Below are 18848 nucleotides of genomic sequence, written 5' to 3'. Positions count from 1 at the left end.
AGGGCGCGGGCATCGCCTCCCAAGCCAGCGGACTAAAGGGCAGGCGGGCGGGACCCTCCCCCGGGCGAGAGGCGGGCTCCTGGCTGCGCGCGCTCCCGCCACCCCGTGCAGCACCGAGAGGCGCGATGGCACCGATCGAGGGGCCCAGAGTCAAGAAGGTGAGTTTCGGGGAGCCCGGGAGGTACTCAGCCCTCCTGGCCGGGGGACTCCACCTCAGTCCCTGGCCAATCTCTGCGGCCTGGGCGAGGCACCTGGAGGGCTCTGAGCCTCCGTTTACCTCCTCGCGAGACGCCAGGACTACAGTACCGCCTCGGTGTCAGGATGCGACAGCAATCTTGGGTACCAGTTATGGAGCCTCGCCTCGGTACCTGCACCGCGGTAGTGCTCTATGCAAATTATCTCCGCTTCACTTTTATTCCCATTTTACAGGTGAGGAAACTGAAGCTCAGAGTCAGCAGACTAGTTCAGGCTCACAGATCGGATCCAGGTGGAGCAGGTATTTGAAATACAGCCTTTCAGACTTAGGTGGCGCTCACGTTTTCTACCCTCAGCCCACCTGCAGCCACAGCTCTTCTACTCAACTGTCCCAGAGCGCGTTCCTCTCATGTTTGAGGAAGGGCGGTTGTCTGAACCCCCCAAGCCCGGTACTGGCCTGAAACCGGTCTCGGACACGGCGGGGATGGAGGGTGGGGGTGTGCTGGGCGGAGGGGTAGGGGCTCCACCTCGTGTAGTCCTGCAGTACCGGATTCCTAGCTCCCCTTTCCTGATGTGCTTGCCAGCTGTCGCCCTGTTCCCCCATTTTCATACTAGACGTGCGTGTGGTGGGGAGGAGAGGTGACAAAACACAATTAGGAAGGGCGTGAACTTGGGTGCGGAGCATCTCCACACTCCTTAAAGCAAGCCACCTGTGCCAGGTAATTCAGAAGAGAGGGTGTGCAAGGCAGTGACAGTATAGAAGTGGAAAAGTGCACCACCATTTCATTTATACTAAAAAGACAGGGGCAATCAAGATGCCCCACCGTCCTGGGCTCTGTAAACAAAGATCATTCACTTAATAAGTTATTAGGCAGCCAATTAAAAAGTTGAGTGTGGAAACAGGCAAAGTGCTTTGGCAATAAGTTACAAAAGGAGATATGAAATGTCACAGACTGATCCCAGCTACATAAAAATATTTATACACACACTGTACAGAAAGACACAATAATGATAGTAATTACGTAAGATGTGGAATATGAGTTTTAAAAACTTAACAAAAACATATTTTGGATATATTTTTCTGGTTATAAAAGTAAAATACGGGCATTGAAGGAAATAAGCATGGTAAAAAGAAGAACCTTATGCTGATTTCTTTCTCTAAGCTTTCTCTAATATTATGTTTACTTTTTAGTTCATTTCTTTAAAGGTTTTCTTTTCTTTTTTTTTTTGAATAGGCTTTCCCTGTTCTATTCCCTGCTGGCCTCTGCTCTTTGCAACACCAAGATTTTCATATGCGAGTCCATGCTAATGTGGGCCTGGGAGTTAAATGTTAGCAGGGTACAGCTAAGCTCACCACTCTTCTCAGCTAACAGGTGCATCTTAAGTAGTCATTTAACTGCCACAGAGGACAGCTCCAATTGCTTTCTTTAATGCAAATGAGCCGTCCCAGTGGCAATTTCAGGCAGATGGAGAGATATTTTAAGCAGACTGGACCTCTGGCAGCTTCCTGCCCCAAAGTGAAGTTGCCCTACTCTGTATATGAATAAAGGTGCCCTGAAGCCAGATCTTAAATCCAAGAGGTCTAGATACTGCTATCTGCAAGAAGAGGGCATCAGTGCCTCTCAGAGCCACTCAGATCCCAGGGAGTCACTGCCAAACAGAAAGGGAGGATGGAATGAAAATATAGACATAGTGCAAATAATTTACAGTGTTCTTTATTTTACACAGTCCTCTGTCATTTTAGAGCTATATTTAGATTGTAAAGGTGTAGCAGTTAACTGAGGTGGTAAGTCTAGCAGTGAACGAGGGTCTAAAAGATGCTCTGAATGCATATCTTGATCATTGATTTTGCTAATAGCTGTTTAGAAAACTGGCGAAATTTTAAAATACTGGACAAACATCCAGAGGACAGATCAAAATGTCTTACTTGTTATCATGAAGGCAACAGTCAAATTTCCACCATCATTTTCTTAAAACCCTAGCTAATTTTCTATTAGAATATTATTTTTTCCCTCCTTGTCAGGACCAAACTTGTAACATATGAGACACGTGACATTTTCAAAACAGTCCAGTCATCTCCTAACTCTTGGCATGGTTTATTAAGGGCCTACTTCCCCTGTGGCTCAGATGGTAAAGAATCTGCCTGCAATGCAGGAGACCCAGGCTCGACCCCTGGGTCAGGAAGATCCCCTGGAGAAGGGAGTGGCAACCCACTCCAGTTTTCTTGCCTGGAGAATTCCATGGACAGAGAAGCCTTGCAGGCTACCGTCCATGGGATCCCAAAGAATGGACACGACTAAGCGACTGTCACTTCACTTCACTTTGGGTGCTGTATGAGGTGGAGAGATAAGAAGGTGATAAGACAGGCTTGTCACCTGAGCCTCAAGCATCTTACAGCCAAACAGGCAACAGGTAAGTAACCAGATATGCAACACAGATGATGGATGGAGGAATGGAAGCTATATGAACTTCAGCAAGAGACAAAAGGGGATGTAATCATAAATAAGAGTAGGTCCGACAAGGCTTTGTTCTGGCAGCAGTGGAAGATAGTTTAGAGTGGGCTGGAGTGAACTGGAGACCATTATAATAGTCCAGGGCAGTAAGGATGGGGGAGGGGGCATATGTGAGGTGTGTTAAATAGATATGCTTGGTGTAACCCTATGACAGATCGGATGTGGGAGGTGAGAGATTAACCTATAACAGCCAGATTGTGTGTTAATATTTTCCCCTCTAGAATTGTTGAATGTGTAATATTCAATCCAACTCTTAACAAAGTTAGCTTCATTGAAATGTGTTAGATTTTCAATTTGGAATTTTAGACAAATGATGATGACTTTGATTCTCTCTTCCACGTCCCTCCACAGCATTTAGTCATTACCCTGTACTATGATGGTCTGTTGATATAATGGCCTTCCCCAAGGCAACCAGAACTTGGAGCTTCTTGAGGGCAGTGACTGTTATTCCAATGTTTATCCCTCTGGCCTAGAAACTGGATCGAGTATGTAGGAAGGTCTCAGTGAAAGTTTAAGTCCTTTTTATGTTTCAAAAGTACAAAATGAAAGGAGCAAACTCCACTCTATGGAGGGAGTAGGGAGAGGGGTGAGAATCAGAATACATTAACGTTTCTTCTACATTCAGCTAAAATTTATCTTCCATATGAAGTATGGAAAAGTAACCAGAGTCAGGAGCTCTCTCTGCCAAAATAGTGTTTCTGGTTGACAGAGCTGGGCTGCGTTCCACTTCCCTCCACAGGAAAATGGAGGAGGAAGGAGGCCTGGTGTTTAGCCTCATGGCAGCCACTTCTGACGTCCCTTCCTGAGCTGCAGATGTGACTGGGTCCGAGGGGCAGCTCCCCTATTCATGCACTGCTCTATGTCCAGCTATAGGCAGAGCTGAGATGAACTGGCTGATATTTTCACTAAAAGGTTGTATCTTCAAACCAATTCAACCTAGTTAAGATTCATACAATTTTCACACAACAGTAGGGCACAAATTTTATTCAAGTTCCCATAGACTGTAAACTAGGAGACACTTGGTGCCTTTTAGATCTGCTATATTCTTCTGTCTTTCTGTATATTCATTCGACTAATTTTTGAGAATTTGATATTGAAACCCCAACTAAAAATATTAATTTATCTACTTAAAAAATAAACTATACATAACTTTGTTCTGTATTTTCCAAGTCTCCTGTAAATGTGGTATCATACTTTCAAAATTTAGAAAAGAAAAAAGAAAAAGAGAAAAGGTTATATCTTCAACTAACGTAGTCTATGTAAGAAGGATAAGGATTCCCATGGGGGTATTTGCAGTTTTTATAAATCAAAAGGAAGATCTCTCTGAAAGAAAATGACACTTGACAAATGACCTGAAGGAAATGAGAGGATGAACCGTGTAGGTATCTGGGGATGTACTTTGTACTCAGTGGACGCCATTAGCCCTTGGATAACTGCTCTGGATGCAGTCTTTTATTCAGGTTATAGGTGGGCTGACTAGAAAGGTGGCAAAATAGAGACTAGATTAGAAATTTAGAAGGTCTGACGTCTACTGTTTTATCTACTGAGCTCTATGATCTTGAGCAATTCACTCAGCCTCTCTGAACCTGAGTTTCCTCATTTATAAAATTGCAATAAAAACTGTCTGCCCTGCCTAGCTCCCAGACTTGTTAAGAGTACCAGATGATAATATGCTGGAAAATGCAAGGCAGAACTATGAAATGCTGTGTCTAGTAGGATTATGTCCAATGGTTCACACAAAAAAGAGGTTTATTTTTCTCACCTAAAAAATGCAGTCACAGTCCATGGCCTCTGCAGCCCCTCTAAGCTGTCGTCAAGATACCAGGCTGCAGTTATTAGCCTGTGCCCTCGGCCTTAGCACGTGGCTTTCTATGGCATGGCTGCAAGATGATGGCTGTGGCACCAGGACTTAAGCTGATATTCCAGACAGAAAGGAAAAAAAGGGACAAGATAGAAGGGTGAGGGCATCTCTATCAGGAAAACAAATCCCTTTCAGGAATTTTCAGCAGGCTTTCACTTATAGCCATTGGCCACCACTGTATCACATGGCCAGTCCCCCACAGCAAAGGAGCCTGAGACCCGAGAATTTTTTTTAAGTTTGGGACATTGTCTCCCCAAACAAAATACATTAGCAAACACGAGGAGAAAAAAATGCACGTTAGGCGATAAGCAGTGTCTACCACAAACATCTTGAAAAACCAAAATATCATGGAATCAGCATTTTCACTATAATTTGATTCAGATTAAATGGTATTTAAGAAAAAATACTCACAGAACTTGGGGCAAAACAAGTACCTGGATTGTCCAATAGAGTCTACTCAAGTTTTCTGAAATACTATCAGGCACAGATGATTTTCACAAAACTGGAGATGTGAGACCATTGTACCCACCTTTCCTACACCTGGGAACTGCTTTTAGGAAGAATAAAAGGAACGTGGTTTTTCTTTCTATTCTTCAGGGCCTTTTGGAACGTCTGGATAGTGGGGAGGTTGCGGTTGGAGATGGCAGCTATCTCCTAACCCTGGAGAAGAGGGGCTACGTGAAGGCCGGGCTCTGGACTCCAGAAGCCGTAGTAGAGCATCCAAATGCAGGTCAGTGCCAGCATCACCCTCAGTGGTTACCTGGGTGACAATTGCTTAGATCTGGCTGAGAGAAGCTAAACAGCGAGTGTTTTCTAAGGACTGTTTCATTTGCCAGAATTGCAAAGATATGGTGATACTGGCTGTAAATGAATCAAATAGAAGAAATGGCTTCTCTCTCTCCCATCCTCCCCACTCCGTGCTTGTGTGCTTGAGCTCTCTCCCTCTCTCACACACACACTTGCATCTGTATGTATAGGAAGTGCTAAAATATATATCCTAATATTTGTTCCATGAATATTTATTTACCTTATGTATATTCAAGAGTTTCTGTAACACAAGAAAACTATTATTGCTTTGGAGTCATCCATCTGGCTAATTTGCATATGATATTAAAACAGTATGTTTGATAGGGATGATTAATGGTAATTCCAGGTGACTCAGCTGGTAAAGTATCTGCCTGCAATGTGGGAGACCTGGATTTGATCCCTGGGTTGGGAAGATCCCCTGGAGAGGGGAATGACTACCCACTTCAGTATTCTGGCCTGGAGAATTCCATGGACTATACAGTCCATGGAGTCATGAAGTTGGTCACAACTTAGCAACTTTCACTTTTCACTTTTAAACTTAACTGCCGGGGTCCAGCCCTGGTGGATCCAGGGTGATTCGAAGGTGGGGACGGAGTCGACATCCTTGGAAATAACTTATTTAATTACAGATAGAGAGGGATTAGAAAATTAGCAGAGAAAAAGAGGCTGAATAACTTGGTTCACATGGAATACCAATCACCACCTACGTAGGCTGCAGGCGTCTTCCCGTTCTCCCGAAGGAGAGGAGGCACTGAGGCCTCCCCCCAGTCCGATCTTAGAAGCCCAGGCAAAATTAGTAGACTTGGTGGGTACCCATGCACCAGATGGGAATTCGGCCAGAAAAACGGAGAGCAAGAAAGAAGCGACATGGGGGAATCAGTCTTTCTGGAAACTGATCCCATTTCTTTATTTTTGGGTTTGCTTATATACCTTTTGTTACACGTAGGGATGAATACAGAGTCATGCGGGGGTCAGCAGTCCTGACCTTTATCAAAATCAGGTGCTTCACATAAATGTATAAAAAAAAAGGTCTTAGGGGTTTTACATCATCTTCTGGCCATGAGACCTGCTGACATTTTATGACCCTTTCTTTCTGATAACCAAAAAACTTATTTTTTCCAAGGGTGTTTTTTCTTAAACCAGGCACCACCCTCCAAATAAAGTTGCATTCCTATAGGGTGAGGGTGTAGTGAGTTACAATCAAGAAAGGAATTTATTTAACCCAAGGTTAACATGATTAATCTTAAAGGTTAATACTTATTTCTCCTATATGCTTAAAGGTTAATACTTATTTCTCCTATATGTTAGTTACATTCATTATAAGGACAGGGAATATGGAGATTTAGCAGCAAACATCAACCCAACAAATGAAAATCCTTTCACCAATGCTCCCCTTAAGATCTATTTAGTCTTAAGATAGTGATAAAGTTACCTTTTTACATACCAAGTATACCGTGATTTATAACAAAGTACAGTGTTCTATTACAAAAGAGAAAATTCATTAACTCAAAAAGTCTAGTTTATTGCTAACCTTAAAAACTACTATATTTCCTTTTCTATATTCCAAATACATTGATTAATATATTCTCAGGTGCCTAAGGATATGGAGGCCTGGCGGCAATCATTGACTCAACAAGAAGGAAAAGCCCTATGCTAATTAAGACTCAAAATACTCCAAACTCTCTGTGCTGTTTATGGTTGAAAGGTAGTAAACAATCATGTGCGTAGTGGCAGGAGTATGGATAATCCTGTCACACAAGCTAGTCTGTCAGCAGAGAGGTTTGACCTGAGACACCCTTGTCACACTCAGGGCAGGGAATTAGCAGCAATTATTGGCACAACAAATGAAAAACCCTTCACCAATATAATTCCTAACCAACCCACTATACTGACAATTTCCCAAAGGAATTTGCCTTTAGTAAGTCTAAAACATCTCGTGCCTCTCAGGTTGGGAGGCTGTAAACAATCACATGTGGCCGGAGGAACCTATACAGGCTGGCTAGATAACCTTCAGAGGAGTCCGTAAACTGAAACACTCTTGTCACACCCAGGAATTTTTATTGACTTGGAGCTGCACATTTACTCCTTCTCCGAGAGAAATGGTGATGGGGGAGAGCCCCCTGTAAAGTCAGAGGTGTAGGTGAGAGCATGAAACAGTAAAGTAGGTAGACTCTGGTTTTGGGGGTAGATGCTCGGGAACAGAGGGTTTCCTGAGGCTTGATCACGCCTTTGCGTATGCAAGCCTCCTTCCTCATGACCTTTGCCATGGGCGGAGCTCCTCACGCTGGCCCCCGGCACTTAACAAAGCTTAGACAGCAGATAGCCAGGTTCTGTTGTGGGGAGAAGAGGGGTAAAAAAATAAACACTTCGTCCTCTTGGCTGAAAGCAAAAACAAAAACAAAAAGAGTTGGAGGTAGAAACTGTGATAGAATTGGTTGGTAACATCAAATGGAAACTTTTATTCCTGTAAAGTTTGCTCTTTTTTGTATTTGCTTCCTAAATTTAAGTGGGAAATACAGCCAAAGAAGAAATGGGTGAAACAGGATACTAGCTGTGATGGGACTTTTGATTTGTTCTCCTTTCTTCATACATGCAGAGTGTATCAGACAAATGTGGGTTTTACTGACCAGCGGAGTGACCCTGGACAAGTCATTTGACCTCTGAGAATGAGTTTCTTCATCTGTCACATGGGAGCATGGCATGGGCTGCTTGTGAGGACTCATGAGTTAACCCACATGAAATGCCCAATGGCCACAATTACTGTTCCATCAGACACTCAGAGAGTTAGATGGTAGGACAAAGTTCTGTCTTTCTGGTGTTAGCAGGGAGACTTCATCTGGCCCAAGAAGAACTCATTCTTAATTTTAGAAGATCTTTTTTGCGCTCTCAGGAAGAAAGTGCTGCAATAGTAGGATGGAGATTGAAGTGGGGGAGAGAGGGATGAAGAGCGAGAGGAAGGCATGTCTGTCTGATGGACAAGGAAAGCTCTCTGGCCGCGTCTCCCAGCTGCTCGAGTTGACCCCGTTTGGTGGGGGCTCTACCATCTGCATTCTGCCCACTGTGAGAATTCCCTCATTCTACTTGGAGGGCTTCCCACTGCTGACTATAAGTAGACCAGCTACATCCTTCTTGACATTGGCGAATGAATAGACCCTCTTTAGGCCAAGGATCAGTGGGCCAACCCAGCCTTGCGGCCTGCCTGTGACTGCACCAGGCCAAGAGGCCCATTGGCAGGTCAACATGAGGTTACTCTCAACAGCCCCCGTTTGGTGTGGACTCTGCCTTTTCCCATCCCTGAATTCTACTGACCTAAGTCTGCAATTTCTGTATAAGTACTTGGTTTGGAAGTGTGTATGATTGAAAGAGATGTGAGTGGATGAGCTGCTGCTAAAAATGAGTTTCTGTGATTTTTTACTTTTTAAAAATTTCAATGGAAAATAAAAAAACAACTCCTTTGCAGTTTGTCAGCTTCACATGGAATTCTTGAGGGCAGGATCAGATGTCATGCAGACTTTCACCTTTTCTGCCAGTGAAGACAATATGGAAAGCCAGGTAGACTACAGCGTGGCAGCTGGGGATGGGGCAGGGTGGGAAGAGGGGTCGCCTATAATAGAGATAACCTCCTGAAGAGAATCCATAGAGCCGACCTGATGTGGTACTATGCTTTATTACAAATTCTTCCACATAGAATGTTCATTAAGTAATTCATCATATGTAAACTTATGTAAAAAATAATTATTTTTTGTCTGTTTATCTAGGGGAAGGGCAGGGGATGGGACTGGGGGAAAACAGACTATTGGAAGGGCATGGCCATCCTCTGTGCTATGTTTTTGTTGAGAAAGGACACTACAGATCTCTCTTTACCTTCTCATTTCACATTCTTTTTTTTCTGACATCTGCAGACAGGATGGTTCTAGAAAAGACAGCATCACTGGCTAGGAATGAGGAGAATTGGGTTTGACACCCAACTTTGCCGTCTACTATCTATGTGATAACTGATGCTTGCATGCATTGGGTTGTTGGGGAAAACAGATAAGGTGAAGGATATGGAAATATTGCGAGATATTCTGCAAATGGAAAGTATTAATACTTGCAACGTTAATGCCCATTTATTCATTCAACCAACCAACATTTACTGAGTACCTGTTATAGTCCATTCTCTGTCCCAAATACAGGGACGATACAAAGGCATAGACTCTATTCTGAAGTGGCTCACAGCCCAGTGGGGAGGCACATGCATGTGTGCTAAGTCACTCAGTCGTGTCTGACTCCTTGCAACCCAACGGACTGTAGCCCACCAGGCTTCTCTGTCCACGGGATTCTCCAAAAATGAGCATTCACCAAGGTCCAGTGTGGTAAGTACAATAATGGAAATATAAGCTCATTGGGAGTACAGGAGATGGTACCCAACTCTGCTGGTCTTCTCGAATTGCAGGTTAAACCAGTCACTTGTACTCATGCCACTTGCTCATTGCCCTCTTTGTTACTTATTACATTCCACCTTTCAAATGCCAGGCTCCCCATGTGAACTCTTGCTCTCTAACTTCAGTGGGAAGCTGTAAACACCGCTGCCTGTGACCTCGCCAGAGAAGTAGCTGACAAAGGGGATGCTTTGGTAGCAGGGGGGATCTGCCAGACATCATTGTACGCACACCACAAGGATGAAGTTAGAATTAAAAAGCTTTTTCAACTACAGCTAGAGACTTTTGCCAGGAAAAATGTAGATTTCTTGATTGCAGAGGTAAGCCAATGTTATAGGGAAAAAATGAACTCTATTTTGATATAACTGCATAGTCTTCAACTTTCATAAGAGTATGGGACTGCCCTGTGCCCTCATTCCCTCCCTGTGCATGGTCAAAGGTTTGCTTATATGCGCTATGGTCAAGGCCAACATCCTCTCGCTTGTGTGCTAGATTCTCTGTGAAGACAAAGAACAGAGACAGGAGAGGCCTACCTGTATGTAGCCTTTGGTTTTATTCTGGGTGGTTGTAGCAGCTGACTCTTGGGGGACCCTACAATGTAGGGTAAGCGAACGGGGACAGGGATTCTGGGAACATCTTCTCCTACAGGAGAGGCAGGGCAAGAAGGAGCTGGGGGCTGGGGAGTCGACGCTGTCGGGGAGCAAAACCTAGAGGATAGGCAGCTGCCGGGGCTCCTCCAAGCCCCCTAGTAACACTCAGGGCCAAGCAGTAGTTTACTTGCCCACCTCCGTCCATGCCTTGCTCACCTCATCTCTCCGCTTTCACTAAAGTTGTAACACATGAGCAATACTTTGAAGTTAGAATCAATAAAAGTTGTCACTGACTACACATGAAGTCCCGGAGTAGTCTCTTGCTCCCATCTCCCTATTTCCCATCATGATTGCTATTGTCTGATCCCCAGTCAAGGTCTCAACCCAGGTTTTACCCTTGACAAAGACAATAGCCTCCCAACTGCTAGTTCCCCAGTCATCCTACTGAATTTATGAGAAACTTTGCTTCATCATCCTTCTTAAGGCTTAGGGCTACCCTTGCCTGGCTAATGCACCTGGAAAGTCATCTACAAAAATGAAGGCAAACTCCACCCTGTACGTTCTGCACATGGGTGAGAACATAAGTTTGTTTTTTAAAAGCCTCTCTTTTGACTTTCTCCACGATTCCTTTGCGCGATTCCATTGCTACTGCAGAATCTAAGTCAAGAAGGAAGAAACACAGAGATTTCTGCTAGCTTTTCTCCACCTACTTAAACTAAGATCAGCTCTTCAACTGTGGCACTTAAGGGGGTTCCTTAAGTCCAGGAGAAGCACCCCAGTAAATGACCTGGGTTTACCAACACAGGTGGACACAAGGTGTCCTCTCCACCATCAGCAAAGACACTCAATAGATACCCCTCCCTTCTCTGTGCCTTAATATTCTCACCTGGGGAAATAATCATATTTCCATTCCTGTTTTATGGAGCACTTATGAATAACAGGGCTTCCCAGGTGGCTCGGTGGTAAAGAATCCTTCTGCCAATGCAGGTGACACAGGAGACATGGTTTCAATTCTTGGGTCAGGAAGATCCCCTGGAGAAGGAAATGGCAACCCACTCCAGTACTCTTGCCTGGAAAATCCCTGAACAGAGGAGCCTGGTGGGCTACAGTCCATGGGGTCACACAGAGTAGGACACGACTTAGAGACTGAACATGGTCATGAGCATATGACTACCCAACTAGAAGTGAATAGAAGAGTATTTTGAAGTGTAAAGCATAAAAAACTATTCACTATTCTTCAGAGACCACCCTAGTTACATTAAAAAAAAAGAGTCCAAAATTTATAAGCAAAACTTTTGTTCCTTCAAAATCATAATTTTAAGTACTCAATTACTTTAAAATCTTTTTTTATTAGTGGTATAATATCTGAATGAAAATCTATATGTTATTGTTAAAAGAATTAAAATTTACTCAGAAAAAATATTCTTTAGTCAGTCTGGTAGAGACACATTTCTTAGCACATTTTATTACATATATTTGGTAATTTTTATGACTGTTTTTTGCAACATTTATGGTCTACCACTTAAAGTCTGCTTTCTATTTGGACCAATAGAAAAACATTAAATTTCTCTTAGTATTTTGAACATGCTGTAGAAGCTGTGTGGGCTGTAGAAGTCTTAAAAGAATCTGGAAAGCCTGTGGCAGCCACTGTGTGCATAGGCCCAGAGGGAGACATGCACGGTGTAACACCTGGAGAATGTGCTGTGAAGCTGGTAAAGGCAGGTAATGTGGACCCACGATGTGATAAACAGTTCAGTTATTATTTATGAAATTTAACAATGTTTCTTAAGATTGGGAGAACAGTTTGGAAATAAAATCATTAATTGGAATTGATTTATCAGTAAACCTTAAGAAGTGGAGGGGGATAGCTAATTTCTAAGGCACTTTCCAACTATTAAAAGATTTCTGGGTCTATTTTTGTGCCAGTACCAAGCTGCACTGTACAGGGGCTTCCCTGGTGGCCCAGAGGTTAAAGCATCTGCCTGGAATGTGGGAGACCCCATTCCCGAGCTGGGGTTCGATCCCCAGCTCGGGAAGATCCCCTGGAGAAGGAAATGCAACCCACTCCAGGACTCTTGCCTGGAGAATCCCATGGAGGGAGGAGCCTGGCGGGCTACAGTCCATGAGGTCACAAAGAATTGGACACGACTGAGCAACTTCACTTCACCAAACTGTACGTGGTACAAACTGTACCAACCTGTATGTTTGTGGTACCGACAGAAGTCAGGGAGCTTGATTCCTCCAGCTCTGTTCCTCTTTCTCAAGATTGTTTTGGCTATTCAGGGTCTTCTGTGTTTGCATACAAATGTTAAAATTATTTGTTCTAGTTTTGGGGGAAATGCCATTCATAATTTGATAGGAATTACATTGAATCTGTACATTGCCTTGGGTAGTATGATCATTTTTAAAATATTGATTCTTCCAATCCAAGAGCACTATATATCTTTCCATTTGTCTGTGTTATGTTCATTTTCTTTCATCAGTGTCTTATAGTTTTCAGAGTACAGGTCTTTTGCCTCCTTAGGTAAGTAGGTTTATTCCTAGGTATTTTATTCTTTTTGATACAGTGGTAAATGGGATTGTTTCCTTAATTTCTCTTTCTGATGTTTTGTTGTTAGTCTACAGAAATGAAGTCAGACAGAGAAAGACAAATATCATATCATATCACTTATAGGTGAATCTAATAAAATAATACAAATGAACTTATTTACCAAACAGAAAAAGACTCATAGACTTAGAAAACAAACTTATAGTTACCAAAGGGGAACAGGAAGTAGGGAGAGATAAATTAAGAGTTTGGGGTTAACAGATACACATTCCTATATATAAAATAGATAAACAACAAGGATCTACCGTATAGGACAGGGAACTATATTCAATATCTTGTAATAACCTATAATTAAAAAGAATCTGAAAATATATATATATATTTATATATAGGGACGGGGGAGCCTGGTGGGCTGCTGTCTATGGGGTCGCACAGAGTCGGACACGAATGAAGCGACTTAGCAGCATATATGTTTAACTGAATCGCTTCACTGTACATCTGAAACTAACCCAGCATTGTAAATCAACTAGAGTTCAATTTTAAAAAATAAACAAATAAACTGTAAAACAAGTAAATAAACTGTAAAACAAGTAAATAAATGTATTTCTTTGCGCAGGGGCTTCAGTTGTTGGTGTGAACTGCTGATTTGGGCCCTGGACCAGCCTGAAGACGATGAGCCTCATGAAGGAAGCCCTCCAGGCTGCAGGGCTGAAAGAACACTTGATGGTGCAGTCCCTGGGGTTCCACATGCCTGACTGTGGCAACAGAGGGTTTCTGGATATCCCTGACTATCCCTTTGCTGAGCTCGGGAACGTATTGGATACCTTGTGATTTCTTGTGACAAAATAGAAATGACTGTAAGGAACAACTATAATACAATACAGATTTATGATATGAGATTGCATAAGAAAAAGGCATACAATGTCAACCAAAAATGAGCTATCCGAAGAACTCATACTCTAAAATTTAGTTTTGTCATTGAAAAAAAAAAAAATTGAAAACAGAGGTGGTAACAGAAGTACCATGTCTATTGTATTACAGCACTGGAGCCCAGAGTTGCAACCAGCTGGGATATTCAAAAGTACACCAGAGAAGCCTACAGCCCGGGGGTCAGGTACAGAGGCGGGTGCTGTGGGTTTGAGCTCTATCACATTAGAGCGATTGCAGAGGAGCTGACCCCGGAGAGAGGATTTTTGCCACCAGCTTCAGAAAAACATGGCAGCTGGGGAAGTGGTCTCAATACGCATACCAAACCCTGGATTAGAGCCAGGTAGGAATTTTTAAATTAACATTACTATTTTCCTCTAATCTCATTTATTATTAACATTAGGCATGCACATGGTAATAACAATTCCTAAGTATAGAAATGTATAAAATGAAGGGTAAAAGCCACTCCATTCCTGACATCCATCCTATCCCAGGCATAACCTACTCGCCATTTATATTTTGAAGTCTTGTTCCTCTAACTTCTGTTTCGTCAGTTTTAAGTGGTAATTATGAAAGCTGAGAAATTTAAATCAGATCATCTTTCCACTTTCCCTGTTCTCCTTTGGCCAATTTTGCCTTGTTACATTTTTGCTTATTCTTTTAGTTATCTTTACAAGGTGGAATTTCATATTTAACCACCTATTTTTTAATCCATTAATATGAGGCAGTATCTCTTGATTCCATTCTCTGTAAAATAAGAGTTGACTTCCTCTATTTCCTTCCGTTTTTCCTCCTCTTTATGGTATACCGTTCCTTTTAGATCATCAGTGTTTATAACTAAACACAGTGTAAGAAAACACAACAGCAATTCAGTAATTAAGTGTTCAATTCCATGTGAAATCAAAACTTGGAACTTGTTTCAAGCTTAAAATTCTCCTTTTTTCTGGCAGAAGATTTTAAAATGTAGGAAAACTGGGATGGCTCATCTGATCTTTCTCTTTCTCTGTCTTGTGCTTCCATCCCTCCCTTCTCCCATATTGCTGATCACTGTTTCTGACCTCTTCAGATTCAAAGAGTGAGGAGAGAGGCTGGAAAAGCAATAAACTGCTACTGCCTGACGGGCACACTGTTATAAGACCACGCTCCCTGGGCCTGGCAGGTCCTTATGAGTGTATTTACAGCTCTTCAGAGGTTTCCACCAGGAACTTCTGTTATTTCTCATGCCACAGGCATTGCATTTTTCTGTAAAATTTTTTTCTCTGCTTCACCCTCAGATCCTGACTTTCTCAACAGGTCAACTACAGATACACCCTATTTGTGAGAGTCTTATTTTCCTTCTTGGTGTTTCTCTTGAGCCTGATTTTAGGCGCACGCTCTCCTATTAGGCTCAAAACTGGCTATAAGACTTTTCACCCTTCATTTATGGAGACGAACTCTTTAAGAGTGTGGTCTAATCTCAATTTAACCACAAGCAAAGTATCCAACTCATTGGTCTCTGTGATCTGATTTTCCAGTGTTGAGTCAATGAGTGAGTCAGCTGATTGGCTCTTAGCCACCTACTCTGAAAATTCTGCAATGTCTGTCTTGCTTTAACATCTGATCTCTACCGTATCTTGTGCCACTAATCAAATTTCCAAACTAATATCTTGGTACTATGTCATGATTTTCTAAACATTATTCATTACAGAACCAAGAGAAATAGAAATAAATCTATTTCACAGAACCTGAGCCCTGTGTAGGAGAATGTTCCAAGCATCGAGGTCAAATTGAATCTTTCCTTTTACATTTCATTCATAGTCCAAATTCAGATATTTTAATTTACATCATAGATGGACTACAACTTCCTTTATACAACATTTGGTTTTACAGGAAAGTCTAATTAACTTTCTTTTCTATTTTTGAAAGAAGAATAACAGGCCTCCCTCTTCTCTAAGGTTTTACAGTATCTAAATTATGCTGTTTGTTACAATCAGTCACTTTATTGTTGGAGACATTTTTTCTGGGAGGCTCCTTAAATTACTGTTTGGTTTTGAATTATCCTCTTCCCATCTCCCTCTCCCTCTTTTTCTCCTGTCAAACAATGCCATCCCTTTTCCATCTTTCATAAACCAGCTATCTTCTCTGCCATCTTCTCTAATCAGTGCTATTATGTCTTTAATCCATTTTTGTACTTTATCCATTTCAGTGGGGAAGAGATTTAGAATAGTCTTCATTTTTGAACTGGGACAATTTTCTGAATGCAAATATGTTTAGATTGTAGATGTAGGCAAGAAATTATTTAGGTAAATATTTCTTCTGAAATGTATGGATATTTATCCAGAAAGATTTTTTTTAAAGGTCTCATGCATAGAAAAAAAAAAAGACTAAATAGAAATATAATTAAAAGGTGAGGAAAGCATACTTTGATGATAATTAAAATAGTTCAGATAAGTGAAAAATGGCTTATTTTAATATACATTGTCCAAGGATCTTTGAAATTTATTAGCAACTTAAAACATTATTCTGTAGACTAAAGGCAGACATTTCTTGTACCCTAAACTCCCAAACATACTGATGTTCACAAAAATTTGCGATTACCCAAAAACCTATAGACCTCTGACATTTTCATCATCCAAAAAAAAAAACTGGTTTATTAGTTGTTTCATAGGTAAAGTGAAAAAAACTGTAAAAATATATTCAACACAAAAGTCTGTGACCAGGAACCTTATGTTCTTTCTTTTTCTAAAAACAAGATACAAATACTGAGCAATCTGTATTCTTTTTTTAGTTAGTTTCTGAAGAATTTTACTTTGTCTCGTTATGTGAAAAACTGGCTTCAGGCGCTTCCCCGGGGGCTCAGCGGTAAAGACTCCACCTGCCCGTGCCGGAGACGCAGGTTCAGTCCGTGGTCAGGGAGAACCGAACGTGCCTAAGAGCTATTAAGGCAGGCGCCGCGACGACTGAACCTGCGCTCTGCGCCCGGAGACCGCAACTGCTGAGCCCGAGAACTGAAGCCGCTGAAACCTGCACACGCTAGAGCCTGTGTTCCCCAGCAAGAGAAGACCCTGCAGTGAGAAGCCCGTATACCGCAACTAGGGAGCAGCCTCCGCTCACGGCAATTAGAGAAAACCCCACACACCAGGGAAGACCCCGAACAGCCAAAAGTAAATTGATTAAAATTTTAAAAACTGGCTTCATATACTTGTCATTATGTTAAAATATTGAATAGAGTTAGCAGGATCCTGATAGATATTTCTGGATGAATAAAATTCACAGAAACATGTAAAATTCAAACACATTGTCTTTTTCTGAAAGGTGATTTGAAACCCAGTGATTGTTATTGAGAATAGAAATATAGAAAGACTCCTGAAGTTAATGGATATGGGCACAGGTTTTCTGTGTATATGTTAAAACTGAAATTCTACTTTAGCCTGATCATCCACCAAGCTTAGGTGCATTTAGCCTACAAACACACACACACACACACACACACACACATAATATATGGACTTATACAATAGACGTGAATCTTTTAATTGATTAACTATATATCTTTTCAAACACAGGGCTAGAAGGGAGTATTGGGAGAATCTGTGGCCAGCTTCTGGTAGACCTCTCTGTCCTTCATTGTCAAAGCCAGATGCCTGAGGAGTAATGAGAGAAAATACTGAAACAGCAGAATGGGAAGAAATCCCCCTCAAGCCCCATCTGGAGCCCTTCCGTGCCTCTATCCTCAGCCCACCCTGATGTCTCCAGCTGTTGAACAAGTGTCAGCTTATGTGCTGACAACTGAGCATAGGATTTGTTTTACAGTCCTGCTGTGCTTAAGCAAGAGCTGGATGCTGCGCGAGATGCAAAGCTGATGAGAAAGGCTTCTCGTCCTCCAGGTACTGAGTGTCCAGTGGTGCTGTAGGACATGCTTTGGAAGGGCATCAAGAACAGTAAAATGTGTCAGTTAGAGTGAATGTGAGATTTTAAAATAACCCAAAGTTAGTGAGCAACAAACGCAGTGATTAATTCAGGTGACTAAACTAGGTACAGAAGGATAGAGCAGCATTCTAAACTAAAATTAATGAGTCTGCCTTTTTTGAGTGATTTGTATAATAACTCCAAAGGCAATCCCAAAGGAACAGATGCATAAAATATTTTAGGATTTTTTTAAAAATAATCATATAACCTTCCAAAGTGATTGGGTTCAAAGATAATTTTACTTAAAGGTATTAGGTCCCAGAATTTTTTCAATGTATCTCTATAGATCATAAATAGCTAGATTATACACCACTAAAGACAAGGACCATGTCAGATGCTTCTTATATTTTTGCTCAAAGTATTTAGCATTGTGCCAGGCATAGTAATAGATGCTCAGTGAAACACTTATTGTTGATTGTTTTAAATAAGTAAATAAATAAAATAAGTAAAAATAGATTAGCAGCTGAAGAAGACATTTATAAAAGTCAGAGTTCAAATTTGTCATAGTCTAATATTTTCTTGATATGTTTGAGCTATTTGTTATGTGCTTATTTCTCTATTTTTTCAAAACAGTGTATCAATTTGTAATAATTAATAAACTTAAAAATAATTTATCTTTTAGAGTGTTTGAACATTTAAATTTCATGCATATTTTTGGAAAGTAATAACAACAAGCATTTATTATGTTCCAGGCTCTTACTTCTCTCTCTCTCTCCCTCTCCTTTTCTCTCTCCTCTCTCTCTATAATATATATATATGTATGTATGTATGACAAAAGTCATCTGCATATCTGAGGTTATTGATATTTCTCCCGGCAATCTTGATCCCAGCTTGTGCTTCCTCCAGCCCAGCGTTTCTCATGATGTACTCTGCATATAAGTTAAATAAGCAGGGTGACAATATACAGCCTTGAAGTACTCCTTTTTCAATTTGGAACCAGTCTGTTGTTCCATGTCCAGTTCTAACTGTTGCTTCCTGACCTGCATACAGGTTTCTCAAGAGGCAGGTCAGGTGGTCTGGTATTCCCATCTCTTGAAG

The 18848-nt window shown here is 41.6% G+C and overlaps 1 protein-coding gene across 1 annotated transcript; it reads left to right on the top strand.

Moving 5' to 3' along the window:
* The first annotated feature begins 92 nt into the window (after nucleotides 1–92).
* BHMT2 (betaine--homocysteine S-methyltransferase 2) lies at nucleotides 93–18282 on the top strand. The gene is given in 8 exon segments (XM_068964186.1): nucleotides 93–158; nucleotides 5167–5299; nucleotides 8837–8928; nucleotides 9926–10117; nucleotides 11962–12109; nucleotides 13552–13733; nucleotides 13976–14205; nucleotides 17408–18282. Coding segments are annotated over 8 exon segments (1092 nt in total). The 5' UTR covers nucleotides 93–125; the 3' UTR covers nucleotides 17490–18282.
* Nucleotides 18283–18848: the final 566 nt, after the last annotated feature.

The sequence above is a fragment of the Capricornis sumatraensis genome, chromosome 2, assembly GCF_032405125.1.
Source record: "Capricornis sumatraensis isolate serow.1 chromosome 2, serow.2, whole genome shotgun sequence".
NCBI lineage: Eukaryota > Metazoa > Chordata > Mammalia > Artiodactyla > Bovidae > Capricornis > Capricornis sumatraensis.
This window is presented reverse-complemented; position numbering and strand designations above follow the sequence as displayed.